This window comes from Melopsittacus undulatus, chromosome 8 (genome assembly GCF_012275295.1).
Source record: "Melopsittacus undulatus isolate bMelUnd1 chromosome 8, bMelUnd1.mat.Z, whole genome shotgun sequence".
In the NCBI taxonomy this organism is placed as follows: Eukaryota; Metazoa; Chordata; class Aves; order Psittaciformes; family Psittaculidae; genus Melopsittacus; species Melopsittacus undulatus.
Window position 1 is genome coordinate 6,184,209 of NC_047534.1, and position 21,314 is coordinate 6,205,522.

The 21,314-nt window shown below is 41.7% G+C and overlaps 1 protein-coding gene across 9 annotated transcripts in view; it reads right to left on the reverse strand.

The window, feature by feature from the left end:
* The window catches only part of SUN1 (Sad1 and UNC84 domain containing 1), a 38,418-nt gene extending 19,887 nt beyond the window's left edge, over nucleotides 1-18,531 (reverse strand). For 3 of the 9 annotated variants that reach the window (XM_034065097.1, XM_034065098.1, XM_034065093.1), the window contains exons 1-9: nucleotides 18,424-18,531; nucleotides 11,417-11,513; nucleotides 6,268-6,465; nucleotides 5,760-5,950; nucleotides 4,021-4,047; nucleotides 3,735-3,929; nucleotides 1,992-2,114; nucleotides 926-1,009; nucleotides 502-612 (exon numbers count right to left, since the gene is read on the reverse strand). In XM_034065097.1, the coding sequence (XP_033920988.1) occupies nucleotides 502-612; nucleotides 926-1,009; nucleotides 1,992-2,114; nucleotides 3,735-3,929; nucleotides 4,021-4,047; nucleotides 5,760-5,950; nucleotides 6,268-6,465; nucleotides 11,417-11,493 (1,006 nt within the window). In that variant the 5' untranslated portion in view covers nucleotides 11,494-11,513; nucleotides 18,424-18,531. Of the gene's footprint in view, nucleotides 1-501; nucleotides 613-925; nucleotides 1,010-1,991; nucleotides 2,115-3,734; nucleotides 3,930-4,020; nucleotides 4,048-5,759; nucleotides 5,951-6,267; nucleotides 6,466-11,416; nucleotides 11,514-16,581; nucleotides 16,675-16,856; nucleotides 16,918-17,781; nucleotides 18,117-18,423 lie in introns of those variants that run through there. The other 6 variants (XM_034065094.1, XM_034065096.1, XM_034065095.1 and 3 more) reach the window with 6 other exon arrangements.
* Between the last annotated feature and the right edge of the window lie 2,783 nt (nucleotides 18,532-21,314).

Sequence of the window (21,314 nt, forward strand, 5' to 3'; positions counted from 1 at the left end):
AATAGATCCTTGATGCCTCTGTCATTCAAGCTAGGGAACGCTCATCTCACAGGGAAGATTCTATCCCTATAGAAGGTTCCTGTAAAAATTGACTATCACTAGAACAAAAATAAGATGTTAAAACCCCTTTATTCAAATAATCTGTATACCAATACCTCTACCTTACTTTCATTTTAAGGCATCTTTTCAAACTATTCAGTGGAGACATCCCCAGAAAGCATTAAATTAATTTGATTTGTTCTCTTTGCATGCAGTCCTTCCACCTTGTTTTTACTAATAGGTAAGTATCCTGCTAAGCTTCTATAAAAGCCAGTATAAGAGCAAGAAGTCAGTCAGGAAAGGTGTTAAGTAAGTTAATTTTCTAGACAGCTTATATTTCTACTTTGATAGATAAAGATAGGGAAAAAAAACCAAACCAACCCAACCCCAAACAATACGTATGATTAGTATTGTGAGATTGTGTTGCAAAATAAAAGCAAAATAAAAAAGGTCCAAGTCAACCTGCATAAGAAAAGGTGTGCCAAATGGTCCTTGCTACCCTTTTAGCCCATGAGGACTGCATGTGGTCTGTGATGTGTGTTTCAAGGTTTTTCTTCCCCTTACAGTCATCACCTGTTGGTTGGGGTAAGAGTCAGTTAATGGGACAAAGCCAGGATCAAATGAAGATTGTTACAATGTAAGTCAAAACAAGTCTATTTCACATTATTCATTATCAAATGAAAGCCACTAAGTAAACTTCAGTGGCATAAAGCTTGCTTGGAGAAATACTACCATACACCAGGTAATCACCATTCTCCCCCCAACATCGAAGTTGCGAAACAAACATTTACTTTGTAGTTTTCATAGAGTAATGGGGCATCTGATATTACTATTATAGCAACAACCTTTTAGCCTTGGGCTAAAAGACAACATCAAGAATGCTTACATATTGATTCCTGAGTTACACCAAGATGTCTGTCTTCTCTGTAAGATCCCTTCACATTCATGCTTCCACAGTAGTCCGAGTGAGCTGCAACATATTCAAAAAGCATATGCAGAATGTAATTCTCAAGTTCGAAGTGTTTCATATATGTGGATGTTAGCTAAACTGGCTTAGTTCACAGTTAAAGCCAGGTTACTCACAGGAAACCTGAAAAATGATCAAGGAAGAAGACTACTCTGTGTAATCTTAATTTTTCTTCTGTAAGTATCAGGGGTCCTTTTGGTCAAAAAAAAAAATCTTTCTGCTTCTTTTCAGATAGCAGAGTTAGTAAAAAAAAAATAAAACCAAACCCAAAAGACAAGTAAAAACTCATCAAATCTTGAGCCCCTATTCCCATCATTCTTTCAAATGGGCCAACCACCACATCTTTGTGTTGGTTTTACCAGAGATCTTAAAAGACCGAGAAGAGAGCATAAGCACTGAGGCAAAGAGAACATTTTTAATCAAACAGAAAAATTGGTTACCTCCTGCCTATGGCAATTTAAGTTCACTTGTAGATTGTGTATTACAGAAGAGAAAGCACCAAAGGATATTTGTAGGGAAAACAAGATGTGCTTTAGAGTAGCAGAGGGATGATGGTAATTTTAGTTCTGCAAGACAGATCTAATCAAGCTTTGAGTGCACAGTGGGCTTAAGGGTAACAAGACAGTCCAAACCTAGACACTGAAAAGTTTGGATTTGACACTATCACACCAAGCAGTTTAAAATCAACTTAAGTTTCTCAATTTAAACACTTCTACTGCTTCCAAGTAAAAAATAAACATGTGCATCTTAACTGTAACAGGTCTCCCATATATGAATCCCGATACTTCCAGAGCAGAAGGAAAGCATGAGAAGAGTAGCACAACTGAGATAGTTATATAGTAATTTAAAAAGAGAAAAAGACAGGAGCCAGCCAAAAGACTATAGGAAAAGAATATCATAGTGCCAGAGATGAAGTCTGCAAGAAAAGAAGCCAAAACACACTGTGGCTGTGTGCAGAGACCAAGAAAGACAACTGAAAAGGTACCTCTGAATTCATAACCCAGCTTCAGCAAAACCATTTGAAATAGCTGCACCAACAGTGATGCAAAAGATGCTGTAACATGTTTGACCAAGCGGAGAATCTTACTCATGTAGAAATAGGTTCCTCCTATTGAAAAAAAAAAACCCAGTGTGAATACAAGTTATTCACCTCTGTTAAGATGATGTACTTCCATTTTCTGGTGACCATCAGCGTGTGGAAGAATGAGGATCAAACATGGAAAGCCTGTTTAGCCAGGTAGATGAAACTTGAAGCATGGTTTGAGAAGACTCGATGGTAATAGATACTATGCAAAGCTTTTTTAAGAGCTTCACATCCAAAGGAAAAGCCTTTCAAGACAGGATGCATGGCTTCAGTGAGAATTAAGAACTCTAAATAGCAATGAATTTCTTGCTTACAGAACTTGGGATTTTTCAATGTTGTGAGCTGCAGATCCTGATTTTATAGGTCAAAGCTCCAAAGAGACAAACTACATTCTTATTTTGGATTTTAAAGGGCGAGGACTTTCTTCCTTTTCCTTAGCCCTTACACTGAAGGAAGTTAGTACAGTGGTCTGCCTCAAATGCCAGAGACACAGACATCTCCTTCAGAGCCACAGGAACAAAGCTGCAGTCCACCTTTGTACTGCTGGTACTTCAGCTGGTTTCCCATAATCAGCCCGCTGCAAATAAATCCGATGTGGCTATGTGCCCCTTTTTCTGCTTCCCCTTCCTTCTCAATCCCAGTATGAACCAAACTGCTGGGTTAAAGTTCAAAGGAATGTACAAGTAAGAGCTCCTTGTAAAATTCTCCTACATCAATGCAAACTCAGGAACACAGAAAACACTTTTCATACAGTATCACTTTAAGCAGTTTATTATGCCAAGCCAAAAGAATTCTTGCCTGTATTATGTATTAACCAAAATAAATACTTGCTTCAAAGCATTTAAAGAACACCTTATAGTTCAAGCAAACAAATTTCTTGCTACTAAAAATATACTTCAAGAATCCCAAAATTGGCTCTTTTTTAATTCAAGGCCATTCAAGAAGATTTTATGGTAACTGAGGACTACCCCAAACAACAAACAAGAAATTCAAATTGCTATGTAAGAGGCAGGCAGATACAGTAAAGACACTGAGGACAACCATCCATGGAATGGATATTGTCTTGGAAAGGCAGAACCTTACGTACAGCAGATTCATTTGTTTTCAAGCTGTAGGAATGGAGTCACTAGGAAGTGTATTTTTCAAGCAGTTGAGGTTTAGCTTCTAGAAACACTCTAGTAAGCTACAAGGTTAAATGAGAATATATATATTAAAAAAAGCAGAAGGCAGGAAGGTGTATCTCTGAGATTTCCTAGAGAGCAGAAGCACTGCAAAGAAGTAATTTTGCTCAGTCTTGAAAATTTTACATCATACAACAAATAACAAAAAAGAGAAATGCGCCTACACAGGGGAAGTTTTTATCTGAAAACTCTGACCAAAAACTTCATAGACAGATATGTAGAGATCTGATTCCAGATGAGGAGACTCTTGTGATCAGTGCTGGCTGGAACTGCCCATTGTGTCCCAAATCATTGTGGAAATAAAACTCGTTAAGATACCACAGCATTTTCCTTTTGAAATTTAATGCCTTCAGAAGCATTGAAAAAAATCTGATAATCACGTATAAGAAGCTGACAAGTACATAAAGTTTCAACTGATGTAGATAAAACATATCCAGACAAAACACAAGAGAAGGTAACTTACTAGATATATGTTTCTGGCTCCTATCCCTAGAGTAAATTCTTGAAGATGGCACACGAGAAGCTGAGTGTGCTGTAAGAACTTCCTTCCGTTCAGAAAGCATGCTGCACTCATTGCAAGTATAGCCATTAATCACTGTGGTCTGCATTTCTGATGTTGCTATATCGCCATGTCCCTGAAGCAGTGTAGTACCACTACCTAACAAACCAAGAGTAAAACATTCAACATCAGTACTGTTGCCTCTGGTTTTGATTAAACAGAATTCAAGTAGAAAGAAAAGTGTTATTACCTTTAGGGTCGCCTTCATCATCAAGACCTTTAAAAGAAAAAAGAAATTGGTCCCAAATACAAAGAAATCCCAACATCAACTACAATAACTGCCATGAAGACAAATTAAAAGTGCCACTAATTTTAAGACTGCAAAGAAAAGCCACTTTGTAATTAGCATTTAATACATTTTGCTGTCCACCACACGACCAGATCCATATATTCAGACATTAACATAGGAGGGAACAGTGAAATGCATTCTGATGATGGAAAAGGCAGACAAAACAATATGAATGATAACTACACCTTTTCTTAGGTTATGTGACTCTAAAAAGAAGCTAATTACTAGCTTAAGCCATTTCTGCTGCTTGGTAAACTACTTTCATACTACTGTATTTTAAGGTCTTATTTTAAGAGCAAACTAATCTAAAGTTTAGAATGTGTTTTAAGATTGAAACTTTCAGACTCTGGGAAGGTCACAAGTGTACTGAGTAGTGTCCTGGGTTCAGCTGTTAACAGTTATTTTTCTCTTTCCTAGCACCTGGTGCAGTGCTGTGTTTCAGCTTTTGTTTGAGAACAATACTGATAACACAACAATGTTTTAGTTGTTGCTAAATCCTGATCAAGGACTTTTCAATCCCTTAAGCTCTGCCAGTGAGGGGGGGCACAAGAAGCGGGGAGGAAGCAGAGACAGGACACCTGACCAAAAGTAGGCAAAGGGGTATTCCATACCACAGCACATCATGCCTAGTATATAAACTGGGGGGAGTCACCCGGAAGGCCCAGTTCACTGTTCAGGTCAGAATGGGTATCAGTCAGTGGGCAGTGCATAACTGTATTGCACATCACCTGTGTTTGTTTTTTTTCCTTTCCTCTTTCAGTTTTACAATCTCTCCCCTTGTTACTTCCTTTATCATTATTATTAGTAGGAGTATATTGTACTTTACTTATTAATCTGTTCTTATCTCAACCTATGGGGTCTACATTCTTTCGATTCTCCTCCCCATTCCACCTGGAAGAGGAGACAACAGAGGAGTGAGCACGCAGCTCTGTGGTGCTGAGTTACTGGCTGGCCTTAAACCATGACAACTAGAAACAAACAGTCTGAACTGGGAGATACAGTAAGTTGCTGGTTTTTATAGGACACTTCACATAAAAAAATTCTTTTTGTAGCCAACTCACGTATATTCCTCTTCAATTAAGAAAGTAGGTTCCAGAAAAGTATACTTGCATATACTTACAAAGCCAAATGAGTCAGCCACGCAAAAACCCTCTTAGGAGATCCCCTAGTGCCTCTAAATTGAAGCTTTCAGATTGACATATACTAAGTTGAAACATGCTTCTGCCTAAAAGCAAATGAGAAAATGCTTTTCCTTTTCCGAGACAAGTTACGTTACCATTCTTTAACGGCAGCACTTCATGCACATTTTGAAGAAGGTAGTGATAAGAGATAATTACACCTATACAATCTATGGTACTGCATCACAAAATTGCCTATGTTGGCCTGCTGTGTGGAGTTGCCTGGGCAAGGTATCCTGATGTCAATTTTGCCTAAAAATCCAGTTTACACTTACTGTGAATTTCCAGTAGGCATCTTAGCAAGCAGACACCTACTGCAAAAGTCTGAACACATCCACACATTTGAAGGTAGGATGGAAAAATGGATGTGGAAAAGAGGGAAAATGTGAACATATGCTCATACATACCAAACCATAGCCACTTTTCACAGTTGGATACAAGCAATAGCAATCAATTGCCTACCCCAGAAATGATGAACTTTTGTCTGCTCTTGAATTGAAGATTCTTCCAATACAGTAGATACCATTAATGTATCACTGCCATGGCTATTGAAGCTGCTTTGGCTTAATGCAGAAGAGCTGGGGAGATTTTTCCTTGGTGTGACTCTTTCGTTGCCAGACTGTTTATTCACACTTCTGCGTTCCTTCACCACCCTAGGAAACAAAGCAAAGACAAGTAAGATGAGGCCGTAAAGACGGAACTTTCTGTGAGTCTCACAGAAATACAAAAACAGTCAAGGTATTTCAACACTGATGTGACAAATCAGGTTTAGAAGAAAAATCTTTCCCTTCAAGCATCCGTACTTTTACCAAGACTTCACTGCAGACCATATACTAAGTATTTTCTAGAGAATGGCAGTAAACACTGAGAAAAACAGAACAGGTAACCTGTGTCTGTACAGCTGTGTTCCAACAGGAAGTCCCAGGACTTCAACCAATAAATTAACCCATCATGATGAAAAAATGCTTACTTGGAAGTCTTCTCTCTGAAAGACATATTTCCAGCAGAGTAAGAGCTGTCGTGGATGCTACGGTTTCGTGCATCATCTAATTCATTAAGCGTTGCAGAAGCTAACCGTAAACTACGTCGTGACATTCTTGGAGAATCAAATACTGGATCTATTTGGTTTTCTGTCTCAAAGTCCAAAGCATCTGAAGAATAACTTGAACTGCCAAGTAAGAACAGTAAGAAAAGTATGAGAGAATTCCCTTGGTAACAAACATGACTTCAAGTTAATCCACATTTCCATTAAAACCAGTTTATTTGGAGTTACGAAAAAAATCTCACAAGATATACCACATAATCCAAGTAATTTAGAAGTACATAGATATTCAAGATGATCTTTAGCAATTCACATTACACGTTTTACAGCTGAAAGGAAATCACAGTTAGAAAGAAACAACCATTATGAAAACCATGTTTGAAGTTTAGCCAGAGCAAGCATTTGTTACACAGCCTAGTTCTTTGGGGACCGATTTGAGAGAGGAAGCCATACACGACACACCTAGCAGCAAATTAAAAATCATGATGCACTCTAAGTTGCAAAGTAAATACTCATTTTTAGTCAAAGTTTATTTTTTATTTCATTTGCCAATCCCCTGTTTTGAGAACCAAAGATATGCACACAACACTACTTCAAAATTCCCATCTCCCAACAAGCAGGAACTTCCCCCTCTTTAAGAAACTTAAGACTTCCCTACTTTAGCTATGCTAGATTATATACCATTACTTTTAGAAAAAGTAGTTTCACAAGGTTTATTAACTTAATGCAAATAATTAAAAATATTTAACTCTGAGCAAATAATTTAAATAAATTGAGTATTTAATCAATTTTACTTTACAGAGCAAGTTTACTTGTAGAGAAGATTCAAATTATTACCCCAGGAACATTACTCCACACTTTTACAGGATTCTTTCAGAACCTCTATGAACACTTACAATGAAAACAAAGCAGAAACACAAGGCAAACACAAACAGATTAAACAAAGGAGTCAGCAAGAAGTACATATACGAAAATGGAAGTTTAGCCTAAAGCAGAATACTCACACTTACAATCAAGGGAAATATTCAGTTAGAAAACAGAGGTGAGGTGGTTGGCAGCAGGACACCAGGTTCTAGACCCCCTGTGACCCACAGTAACCAAATTCCAAGTGTTCTAGGCTGGCTTTCTTGCAGTCTGTCCCTTCCTGGACCACAGGGACATACAGAGCTGTAACAGCTGCTCCTCAATATTCTTGGGGGGTTTAATTTCTTCTTCATTTGTTTTTTTCTGGGTTGTTATTTTTTTTTCAAGAGCTGAGCAAGGTATTAATAACAACAGCAGCTCCTTCACCCCAAATCCAAACAAAACCAAGCAACAAATTACACCTGAATGAGTCTACTATGCAATCTCTATTTAAAATGGAAGCTTTCCCTTTAAAAATACATGTAAACAGCTACTATATCATGTATTTGTGGAAAGACAATCTATTGAAAATAATTTTCTTCATTAAAGTGCCCAGAACCTTATCAAGTAATGAATTGGTGTGTATTGTTATTACTCTGGCATACAAATAAGTTAACATCAGAAGGCCTAGCAGCTGCCCTAACAGCAGCAATTGAATTCTGACAAGGCAAGTGCTTCTGAAGTGAGTTTCTTGATTGCTGCATAAAGTACAAAAAATGGGGCAGTGCCAGAGCCCATGAACTGCATTTCTTTTGGCTAAGAAACCCAACCTAACCCGTACAATGCACTGCAGGAAAATATAGTTGCTCCAGCAGCAAATGGGCAGACCAGGACCAAACCAGAGCTTGTCCAACATAATTTCTTCAATCACCCAGAGGTGCACAGATTTAAATGGCAGCTCCTTGGCACTACCTGCTTGACCGTACTGGTCTGCTTTGCCAGCACTGCCACATGCAGTGCAATCCCATGCAGGGCACTAAGGCAAACCCAACATACATTACTATATACAGTATGTTTATTAATCCTTGCTTATGTTTGGGTGGAAGGAAGACAGGAAGTAAGGCAGAAACCTCCTTAAGAATTTACTACAGAGTCTCTCCCTGAACAGCTGGTTCAGAGCTCAGGTTTGCTATTTACACTTGCCACTATGCATTTGCTTTTCCTTATCTCCACCTAGTGTTTCTCACAGACACTGGATTCACAAGAACACAAAGTCCACAGGACAAGCTAACAGCTGTGACCAGCCTCTATTTGTTTCTATTTGTGAAGGTGTGCTGTTGTTCAGTATCTCAGGGAGCATTTACATCAATGTGGGACAAATACATATTTCGGAGTTGGCCTCTATTAGTCTTAAAAAAAATAAACAAATCATGGATCATCTCCTCTTAACACAAAAAGAGACCTTCTCTATGCAGGATAATCATTCTCCACACATTGAAAGTGAATTATCTGTCCCAGGTTGGCAGGACACTATCTAGAAGTCTCCAAATCTGCCATCTCGCTTTCCACAGTTTGGAAAGCAGCCTTTTTTCTACTACAGGAAAGATACAATAAAACCCCAAAAACACAAACCCAAAACAAAACCCTGCCTTTCCTTTCATAAGACATAAATTAACCTGTACATTAAGGGTACTCCTATCCATATGTATGGCTAACCAAAAAAAAAAGCACTGTAAAGATGTGATGCCATCAGCCTACACTCCCAGATAACCCACACAGACAGTGCAGACTCCGGTTCCTTCCCACACACACAGCTCCCATGGCTACTAGCAGATGTGCTGACTGGATCAAGCCTTACATTTCCAGCTTCTTAGCTATTAACTTGACACCTCCTTCACACAAGCTTCTACAGAATAAGAATGTCCTAGACTTCAGTTGAGTTAATTTTCAAGTTCTAGAAGCTGCATGAGAACAAGGCCGGCCAATTTTAGCACAGCTATAGCTTTGTCTGGAGGACTTTGTCATTTATAAAGATATGAAAAGGGCAGTAATATACTTCATTATCCAAGATAATAATAGATAAATGAATAATAAATGAAATATACCTATGGAACTGCATTTAAATAGACACCTTTCAACACAGATGGAGGCACACAATCAATACATGAACATTTACATGATTTCTGATCATGGCATTACTTTTACTAACCGATCAAGGACACAACCTTGAGCTGCGGAGCTACTACACCAATCATCACTGAACACGTTAAGAAACACCACCCCCCCAAAAAAAAAATCAAACCAAAACAAAAAACAAAAACCCAAAAGATTTTATTCATTTTGCAGAAAGTTACATCCTCACTGAATGCTCTGACACAGACAAAAATCAAACCAAATTCTTACCAATTCAATCTGTAGTTGTGAAGAAGAAAGAAGTGTTAAGGTACTCAAATTGACAAAACCCACACAATTCACGGATGACAGTGACTAAAAGGAAAGATCACCCTAAAGGAGGGGTGTAAATTATATGTTGACAAGTGGGTGAAATTCACAAGGCTGACTGGCATTTTAAGGAGGATGAAGGTTATTTGGCTGTTTAATGCTTTGCGATTTGAGCTGGAGAAGAAAAAACACAAAGCAGAAGGCACTACACACAGTTATGAACACACAGTAATCCAAGCAAATATTAATATAAATTGTATTAATAGGCCATAACCATGTCTGGGAATAGCTTTGTGGTATCTAAATTCCCTGTACTTCTTTCTGCAGCACTACATGCACAAGTCCATTGTTTCAAAAAAAACTCACAAATACAACAATGAAGGAGAAAATCAGATGCCAGTTTAACAGCTTGTTTTAAGATATGCTCATCAAGACATAAAAATCACTGTCTAAACAACCTGAAGATTCAAAAGTTTGCCTTCATTGCCCACAATAGGGAAAGTTATCCTCTGCAGAAGAGTGAATATATTTCAGCCAATCACCAAGGTACAACTTCAACACAGAGCTATCTAAAAGCACACAGTAATATAACAGTGAATCTGCCGGCTGATAAAAAGCACATAAGTTATCTTCTCTCAGAATTTGTAAACCCACTTGTATTTAACCAACATTTAACCAATGTTCTATAAATTCAGGAAGAGTTGCTATATGATTGATGCAATGTAGAACACATCCCATTTTGCAACACTATTGACATCAGGCTGTAGTTAAAAAAGCAAAACAAAACCCATCATGGTGTCCCCCCCAAAATAATGATGCCACAATTTTAAGAGCCCACAACAGCAAGAATAAGTTAGCAACCTCTTAATTCTACAGCTTTGCCTACTTCTATTTTACTGACAAATAGCCAAGAATTCTTCAGTCTAAATATTCTGTTTTAATGGTCATTAAGTAAATAATTATTTACCTGCACAGAATAGAAAAGCAAACTTACATTACATCCTAACAAGCAATTTATTTAACTGAAAATAAAATCTCAGGCTCACTGACACATACTTGCTTCAAAATACATCTAGTAACTCAACAGGAAAAGGTAGGTAGGTTAAACCAGATGCCATAATCTATTAATAGCAAAGAAAATCAAATGGGCATCACAACATTGTGAATACATAATACCAACACATGCAAACACACTACTACTGTTTTTAGAAAACTGAAAATATTTAATAAAAAGTCTAAAATGGTTTATTTAATGAAAAGATATATAAACAACCAAGATCTTTAAAACAGATTTTACATTCACACAAGCAATTTTTCTTAAAAAAAAACACCAAAAAAAAAGACACAAAACCCACCCAACAAAACAAACAATAAAAAAAAGTAATCAATATGCAACTTCCAGCCAAGTTTCACAATAGCAGAAATGAGTCTGTCTCAATTTTAAAGCAAAAACAGTGCCAAGTAGAAGAAAACACACACAGAAGTTACAAGACACACCACAAAGCATCTAAGAGTTTTGATGATGTATTTATAGAAATAAACCAGCAATTGTAACTAGGCGGAGACTAGTTATTCATAGCAACTAATAAACACTGAGTCACTATATTAGTCACTGTCCTGTCCGTTCTACATGTATTCTTTCCTCCAGTTAGGACACAGTAATTATTTTCAAAACAGACTAGATGAAGCGCGATTCTCCAAAGAAGTCAGCTACTTACCATAAAAGCTGAACTCTTGAGAATTAACAATGAGAGAACATGCAGTTTGTCTACAAGAAGGAAAGAAGTCTCACCTGAGTGCATATGTATAGCCAGTGTTCTCTGGCAGACACTGGGGAGGAGTATACGTGTGTAGACGTGAAAAGTCCATGTTGACTGTTTCAAATCATACTGTAAAAGGTGGAAAAAGAAAGTAATACAACGACTTAGAAGTACACAAAGCCAATGTAAGAGCCCTTGCACTGTTCAGCCTGTGTTTGCAAGTACTGAAGTAAAGCAGCTATTGTTAACAGAAATAAGGAGTGCTCAGCATTTCAGCAGTATTGCTGCTGGGGCTGGAGATGCCTTCTCAGTACTGCATGAAGCTCAGTGTATTACTGAGCACAACTTTCTTTATGATGCTGTTTTCTGCAACTTGCAAGTTCTTGAGAACATTACTGTAATATGAGCCGAGCTCATATCACCACTGTCCTACATTGCTTCCATAGGAACTGAGTCATGCAGCACCCAAAAAAAACTAAGCTTGAAAACTAAAAGCCCCATGTAGCCAGGCTTTCAGAGATCTCTTTGCAATGACTTTTGCTTTGAAAACAAAGCATGGGCTGTTCTGTGCACCAAAGCCTAACACAGAAGAAACCTGAGATAGGTTTTATATAGAGTCAAATCATTTTACTCTACTACCTTCGAACATCATCTGCTAAGCAGTAAAGGGCTCCCCTTCATTTCACATCAGTCTGTAATATTTTCTATGGGTTAATTTATTCCTGTCACAAAGCCCACACTGAATACACACCCCAGCAGAAGAGCCAACTGCAAAGTGACTCCCATGGTTACAATTAGGCACATTTTCCAGAGTGCCATCCAATTCTAAAAGAAAAAAATTACTAAGAACAACACAACAAAACTGCACAACCATCACTCGTAAAACTTTCCCTGGAGCTTTTGGAAGGTATTTTTATATATATAGGCTTCAGGAAAAAAAAAAAAACACAGAAACATCATCTGCCCAAGAAGTCTGCAGATCTGCATGAGTGACTACTTGTGGTATTACATGCAATTCGACTTTCAAGTTTAAAATACTTCCCAAAAAAAGTGGAGTCCTTCTGCATTTATTATCCACAGGAAAAGTGTTGCTTTTCTAGAAAAGATTCTCCAATAGTAGGTTAACAAGTAGGGATTTAGCTATGCTGCACTGGCATGTTTAGCAAAACGGAGTCCCAGCTATTTTTAGGTTATCTGTGGCTCCTGTTTAAGCAGCAGCAAACAATATTTTACACAACTGTGATGATATACCTACACTAAGGTAATACTATGCCCAGCTACACTTTAATTTTATAATAAAAACATCAACAAGCATCTCATTTTGGAGATGCACTCTACAGGACAAGGGGTAATGGGTTAAAACTTAAACAGGGGAGGTTTAGATTGGATATAAGGAAGAAATTCTTTACTGTGATGGTGGTGAGGTACTGGAATGGATTGCTCAGGGCAGTTGTGAACGCTCCATCCCTGGCAGTGTTCAAGGCCAGGTTGGACAGAGCCTTGGGTGACATGGTTTAGTGTGAGGTGTCCTGCCCATGGCAGAGGGGTTAGAATGAGATGATCTTAAGGTCCTTTCCAACCCTAACTATTCTATGATTCTATGCTGAAATAAAGAACTTTCATTTTATAACTACATACACATTGGAAATAAAGCAAAAAGAAACAGAATCAGAGGTACAGATACAGGCAGCTCAAAAAGACATCTCTCCATGTAACACAGAAATGCTCTTAGTCCACCTGCAGCCTCTGAAACCTAACGTCAGGAAGGCAGGATGTTATTTCTATTACTAATGAAGACACAGTCTCCTCGTTTTTAAAAATCGAAACATACAGGCCTAACCATTGTAGTTTTCTGAATCAAGCACCTCCCATGCATTTGTGGGGTTAGTGAAAAATTAGGTCTCACTTCTGCTAGTTATATCTTTTTTTTTTCATTTTAGCATTACAGAAATTTATTTAGCAGTAGAAAAAGCATCTTCATTAAATGATCTTTCTCTACACTTCACCTGTCCCAGAGTCCCAATGTCTTCACTGGCTTGTCTATAACACTTGTTGTTTCTTTAGAGGAAGCTTAAATCAGTGTGTGGAAGTATTAACAAAGCAGTTGAACTCTCTTGCTACAATTAGTAAATATTGCTAGAATGCACAATTGCTGCTGCCATACTTTAACAAATAAGAACTCATTTGAGAACATGGGAAACAGGGACTCCAAAGTAATGATTCCCCGGCAACAAAAGTGGAAATGAGGTGAATGTCAAGATGAGGGATGTTGGAAACTCACACAGCACTTTTAAACAGCAGCAAAACAGATTCCTCAGATACATGCCTACTGGAATTCAAAACTATGGTTAAGGTTGATCTATTTGAATTGGTTAATCCCAGCAGAAAGATTTTGAAACCACAAGCTAGGGAAACCTCTGTTCAGTTTACAATGGAGCTGATCTTAACTGCTTAGCACCCAAGATGCCATCAGTAAACTAAATTTTTAACTGGTATCTCAGTAGCTGACTGAACGCTTGACACCCAGCAGTGTTTCCCATGTGGCCAAGATACTGAGCTTTCGGCAGCCACTCCTCTCCCTAATTCTGTTACCCATATGGGCAGGGCAGCCTTTGAACAACAACATACTGGTTTGGTTTCTTTGGTGCCTTTCCCCCTTCCCCTCGCAGTTCTCTCTTCCCTTAATTTCTGAAGAAATGAAATGCTAGAATTTACATCGAATTTCCGATCTAATGAGGTTTGAAACACACCATTAAGTTACTATTATATAAAACATGTACTTGACAATGGCACTGCTAACTGAAAAGCCCTGTGTTTATGTGTAGGTTCACTAATACCTGGTTTCTTACAACAAGTTATCCTGTACAAAGAACAGGTTTGCCATCTAAATACTGTATAGTTAGAGATCACCCTTACAAGATTTTGGGGTTTGGTTTGATTCACTGTTCGTTTCATGCTCTAATGTTAATTCAGACTCAAAGGGAAAAGATGTTTACTTGTTCTTCAAAGCAACAAAACAGGCTTAACAAATATAATCTTCAGAGATAACCACTACCCTTTTCAAAAAAGAAGCATCTCAAATTTACTACAGAATTGGGCGTTTGTTTTTTTTTTTTTAACCTGGCCACTATTTCAACAGCTTGATTTTAGTTACCCATCTCTTCAAAATAAAATATGCAAAACAAATGACCAACCCAATTTATTTAGAAATATTCTACATACTTATCACAGCAGAACTTTAAACTACAGGACAGACTAGGGGTGGGTGGAAGACAGTAACTCCCTCTAGTTTTTTCATGTTTAACACCACTCCACCTTTCATATATTCTTCTATTTTATGAAACTTTCAATTGCAACTGGAACAGAAAAAGACATGCTAATAAAATATTTTTTAAATTTAAAACCACAAAAATTTAGGAGCGAGCCTGAGAGGTAGACACAGTATTTAGTCCCAGTTTAAACACTTCTGGGTGCCCAGCAGATTTTCAGTTTTGGCATCACATTTGGCATCTGTCTGGACTCAGATTCAGGTAAGCTTTTAGTATCAGCTTTGTTGTAAGCATTCCTAGGCCGAAACTCATAGCCTTTTTTCCTTCTTCAGAAGCCCATAAACATCTAAGCACTAAGGAATTGTACAGTGAAAGAACTAGAGCATGCAGTTACATTAAAAAAAAAAACAAGTAATAAGAATATATGACACTCTAAAAGCAATTAAAGAGAAGCACAGATTTCAGCTAGAATTCAACCAGATGTGCCTCAAACGCTAATTTCCACGTTCCTGTGGAGGAGACACATTTACTTGCTTTTTGGGGGGAAAATGAGACTGCACCACTGTCTCTTAGGCCAGTTTATCTGAAAATCACTTTCAGAATCAGACAGCCTCAATTAAACCCTAGTACAGCTGCAGCAAACTTCCTGGCTTTCATGGAAGGTGATGAGACGCTCTAATAGTGGCCTTTAGGCACAGAAGCATCACAGGGGAGGAGCTGCAGCACCAAACACACTGTATATACACTACAAGCACCCTACAAATACATCTTTTGGGTTACACAGACTTCCACAAACATTATCTACACATTTCCTTACAACCTTTATGACAAAGGAAACAATAAATTGCCATTTCACAAAGAGTACCCAGGCAGAGTAGAAATATTCCCCAGGAAGTCTGTTACAGAAGAATAAAGTTTAAAAGACAGCATGTTTGTTTCTTTTTTAACATTACAAAGGGCAACCCTCCCCCCCCCCCCAACAACAGTCTGAGAGCTGCTGGCAGTACTACTTCAAGTGGAATCTATTCTATCCTTACCTTTTAAAGCAAGTAGATGCAATTTAAGTCATGATGATTTAAGATACTAATGCCACAACAGCTAAGCAGCGCATTGGGCAAATTATTAATAACAATGAAATTGGTGTATGCAACCCTATCAGTTCCTGAAAGCAAGACAGTTTTTACATGTAATTTCGGTTTTGGCTTCTACTATTGCCTCAACCAATAAAATTATTTTTGTTTTTTTCAAAGCCAAATTCCCAAGTAAATATACTCCACAAAGAATGTTTCCACATACCCAACTAACTACTGGTTTAAACAGGCTGAAGAGCAAAGAGCTCCAAGCTAAATCAATGTTTTATTAACACATTCTTAAAACATCAGTATTCATTTAAAACAAAAACACAAGAGCAAATAAACATAAGAAATACACGTGATAAAATTCACATTTTTAAGCTAGATGTTACCACTGACAAACACTGTCAAACGCAGGTGCCCAACGGCAATGCTAATAACAAAAGGAGGTTGTTCACAGAGCAGCAGCAGTGCATATTCACAGTAAGTAGCCCTTCACACGCTTTTCGGAAGGGAGGTTGACAGCAGCCAGATATATATCCAGCAGCGGTGAAAGAGCAAATACGTCTGCTCATTGTTCACACTCACACACAGCACCCGAGGCACCGCACGGCAACAACACCGACTCACTTCAAAGCCGGGAGCTTCCCGCCCGCCCCACGACTCGGCCAATACAAGGAGCTTCGCGCACAGCCCCACCGCACCGCTGCCTGAGGCCTCCCCGCAAGGCTCCGCAGACCGGGGAGCTCCCGGCCGAGGCCTCGGGCCCAGCGGGACGGCTGGCGGTGGAGGCGCGGCCGGGCCTGGGCGCCGGGGGCTGCACCGGGGAGGGAGGGGAAGGAGGGCGGAGGTTACCGTGGTTCCGCGATGGCGGCCCGGGCTCCATGCGCGGCCCGGCGGACAAGGCACGCCGTTCCATGCAACACCGCCGGATCCCAAAATGGCTTCCCGGCCCCAACAAAGCCCAGAGGATCTGACCCAGCCTCGCGGAGCCTTCCTCGTCACTCGGCCGCAAAGCCCGGGCTCACGGGCGGTTTAAGCAGCCGGTTACCCTGCGGGGAAGCCGGGCCGCGAACCTGCGCGCTGCAGCGGCCGGACGCCGGTGGCCACGGGAGGGAAGGTTTACCTACCGGTTGCCTCGCCTTCACCTGCCCCAAAACCACCAGTTTGGAAATCAACTGATAAAATCAAACCCAAGACACACTCTTCATGACTAACTCCTACACCCGAACGCCCAAAATGTCCCCAACTCTTAAAATCACCAACCCACAGCCCTATGCAGTAGCACAGATTTAAAGATACATACATGCTGCATTTACTAATGTACAAACGTAAAAAGCTTGCTAAGCCTGTCCATAAAGCCCTTCATGCAGATCACTTACACCCAACACCAAGTCACTTCCATAACGTTGTTATGAAAATCAGCAAACAGTAACACACCCACATAGGGAAATTAAACATTATTGTTAACTTGGAAATTCTACAGAAGCAAGAACATACAACAGCTGCAAAGTACTAAGATTTTCTTTTTAATAAGATTTCACTTCCTTTTTGTGCAATGTTAAACTGTAAATGGTGGGATAGAAGGATTGCAAGTACTGCATAACCTTCCTTTCCCGTAATGTGTTATAAGCAATACCTCTTTTTAATAACTAGTAAGATAAGGCAAACCAAATACTCTTTATTCTAAGACTTCTTTCCAGAAAACTTCTGGCAGCTGTCAGAAAATAGGTGCTACCCTCAAACAGTTCTGTTTCACACTTCTAACCCTGTGGTTATCAAAGGGTGCCCAAACACAATCATGCCAGGAACACCGCCCCATCATCTCTAAACGAACACACCACTTAAAGAAAAATAGTAATTGTATTTTGCAGTAAACCCAGGGGGGCAATCACTTGCTCAGGGAGTGATGCCAAACCCCGCCTGTTTCAACACCACATTCCCCACAGAAACTGTGCACCGACAGCAGCTGGCCCGAGGGGGCAACAGGGGGACAGCGCAGGCACGGCTGGCACTGCCCAGCACCAAGCAGCACTACCACTTGCGGGACGTTACCTTCACGCTCCGGCCCAGCAGCTGCAGCGAGCGCAGGCACTGCGGCACAGCTTATCGCGTCTTTCAAATCAGAGCGGAGAGCTGCAGGTTATAGTGACTTGTGACAAGAAAACGCTCCAAAGAGCCAGGCCAACAGGCATCCTAGCGGGCAGACAGCAGACGTTTGTTTCTCTTCCAGCCGACCCAAACAGCTTTGGGCCCCGAGGTCGACGCTTGACCCAGCAATTCCAACCCGCTCGCCAACGCGACGCCTCCCCTTCCCGGCTACCCCAGCAGGATGCAGACCGGGACCCAGCGCCCGCAGGCAGTGCCTGCAGGGACCGGCCCTCACACCCACGGCGGCCGAGGCGGGCGGCAGCTGCCACCGACCAGCGGTTAAACGGCAGCGGGGTGCGAGGGGGCGGCTGGCCGCGCTGCAACGGCCGGAACGGCTCTGGCGCCGAGCTTCCCGCCCGCCCCGCCCTGAGGCAGGGCAGGGAAAACGCGGCCTGAGCCCCAAGGGGAAGGGGAGAGCCCCGCCTGCCACAGCGCGGCCACCGAGAGGCTTCCCCTTGGTAGGAGGCAGTGGGGAAGGGGAAGAGAAAGGATGACCGACCGCACGCACGCGAGACCGGCGCTGCCGGTGCCCGGGTTAGTGGTTACCTGTCGCCGCTGAACCGAGCGAAAAGCAGAGCAGCCCCGGACTGCAGCTACAGAACCGAGATTCGCCTCGCCTCGCCCCACCCGCTCCACTGAGGCCGCCTGAAGCCTCCGCCTTGCCCCGCCCGCACGGCGCGTGCCAGCAGCGCCCCCCCCCCCCACCCCCCCCTGCGCGAGCGCACGCCCCGCCCACCGGTAACCGGCCCTCGCGCTGCCCGGGTTGGCGCCTGTGTCACACACACACACACACACACACACACACGCACACACGCGCACACGCGCACACCCACACACCCACACACCCACACACGCCCACACCCACCCACCCCTGTGTCACACACACACACACCCCCCATATACCCCCCTGTGACACACACACACCCCCCTGTGTCACACACACTCCTGTGTCACTGTCACACACACACCCACCCACCCACCCACATACATATCCCCCTGTGTCACACACACACACACACACCCACCCCTGTGTCACACACACCCCTGTGTCACACACACACACACCCCCCGCATACCCCCCGTGACACACACACACCCCCCTGTGTCACACACACTCCTGTGTCACTGTCACACACATACACACCCACCCACCCACATACATATCCCCCTGTGTCACACACACACACACACACACACACCTCCTCATCCCCCCCGCGGGCAGGGCCACCCCGGCGCCTTTCCCCCTGTCCGTGCATAAAATGGAGCCTGGCCCTCCCCTGAGGTAATGGAGCCTGGCCCTCCCCTGAGGTGTGAAGGGCTGAGGAGACGGTCGTTACCGCTGAGTCTTGCTTTGCTCGCTATTGCTTGGGTCCTCGTGACTTTCCTCCCCCAGTATTTCTGCTTCTCCCCTCGCTGTTTTATTCCTACTCTGTCTTTTGGGGGTTTACTTTCTCTTGCCATTCTTTAAGACCTCACAACACAGTTACTGCTGTGCTCCAGTGTGGTTCACCCATGTTGGGCTATGAAGACAGCTGGCCAACTGCAGGGAACAGAGATGCCACTGGCCTGCTTTCAGCAGAGGGGCTTTGGTGTGAAACAAGCCCCATTGTACAACTGTGTGGGGAACACACACAAATAGATCAGATTTTAAATCTCTGTCTCAGTCACCTTTCCTTGTACCCTCAGTTAAACTGGGCCCACAGCTTTTTGGTGCACGTCGCCATGCTGTGTGCAGCAGGCAACAATGGCTCAAGTGGCAGTAAAAGGAACAGGGAGCGTGTCACTTCAGAAAGGCTCAAAATTGTTATTTTTGTGCTTGCAGGAGAAATCCCAGAATGGTTTGGGTTGGAAAGGACCTTAAAGCTCATCTTGTTCCAACCCCCTGCCACGGGCAGGGACACCTTCCACTAGACCAGGTTCCTCTAAGCCCTGTCCAACCTGGCCTTGAACACTGCCCCACATGTGACAGCCACAGCTTCTCTGGGCAGCCTGTGCTAGTGTCTCACCACCTTCACAGTGAAGAACTTCCTTATATCTCATCCAAGTGCCTCAGCTTGTTGGGAACAACTGGGTAACAAATACATAATTATCAAACAAATAAATATGCTCTGTGTCCTTGTTTGGGTACAAAAGGGTAAAAGCTGCTAATCTTTAAGGAACAGAAAAAGATGCAAAATACTGGCAATGAGATGTTAGCTGATGTCTGATTTTAGGTTAAATTTTTAGTTTGTTTTACAAGATCTTTGCTGCAGCTATGGGAAAGCTTTAAGATGCTGCAGCCAAAGTTGCACTGACCCCAGCAACTCTTGGTAACCAGCACAAGGTTTGGTGAGACATGCAGCCCCTCACCAGGCTGGCTGCTCTGCAGAAGAGCAAATCACCTCACTTTTCTGACCACCCCTTCCCTTTCTGCACTTGCGCCTCACCTGTTTTCTTTATATTAGATGCTGTTTAAGGGCTTAAGACAGAGCAAAATCACTTCTTAGTTTAAATCTCCCTGACATTCGTTGGTAGTGTGAGGCCAGGCGCTCTCCTCGACGAGGGCAGGCTGCTACTCGGGCAGGATAAGGCATGTTGCTCACCCCAGGCATTGCTCCACTCGTGGGGCTGCTCTGACTTGTCCTGAGCAGTTGTTTTTCCATCCAGACCAGTCTAAGAGGCTGGAGGAGGATGGCTTACACTCAGCTTTCCCTCCACTTCTCAGCTATGAGGAGCAATAGAGCCTTTGGCTTCTAGGATTTAAGGGAAACCTGGTTGGATGTCCCAGTTTTGTTAAAAGCAGCTGGTACAAGTGGTGAGCCAACTTTTCCGTGTTTCGAAAGAAATGGCTCTGAGGCAAAAATTCCTCTGAAGTTTTTCAGCATCCAGTGACAAGTTCTGAACATTGAGTGGGCTCACTTAGTTTTGTTGGGTAAGCTGAAGTTTGTAGAAAAATTATTAATTAAGAATAAAAAGTGATCATATTAAAAAAAGCTTCAGTTTTAACTGTAAAGGGCAGTTAGGAATTCAGGGGGGAAAAAAGCCTTTTTAGCTGGCACTAGGTATAGGGAAACTGCAGTACAAGGCTAAACCAATCCAAGATTCACATTTCTCTATCCCCTTCCCTTCCCACTGTGATCCTCATATTAGTGCTTCAATCTCCTCCCCTTGCTGAGCAAGGCAGATGCTGGAGAGCTGTTTCTTAGTGTGAGGAAGTGTGGTGACCTTTATGTCCAAGGCTGGGGAGGTGACCATATACATGTGTTAGTATGAAAACCACCTAAAATACCTGGAAATCTGATTGCTTGCTCATTAGAGTTTCTTGCCACCTGCTTCACACTGTAGTTAAACTCATCAGGCCCTTTTCTCTACATCCTCACTGCCATCAGCCAAAGGTGCTGCATACAGAGCAATTAGGTGATCAGTTACAAGGGGGCTGTGAAGCACTTCAATTCAAT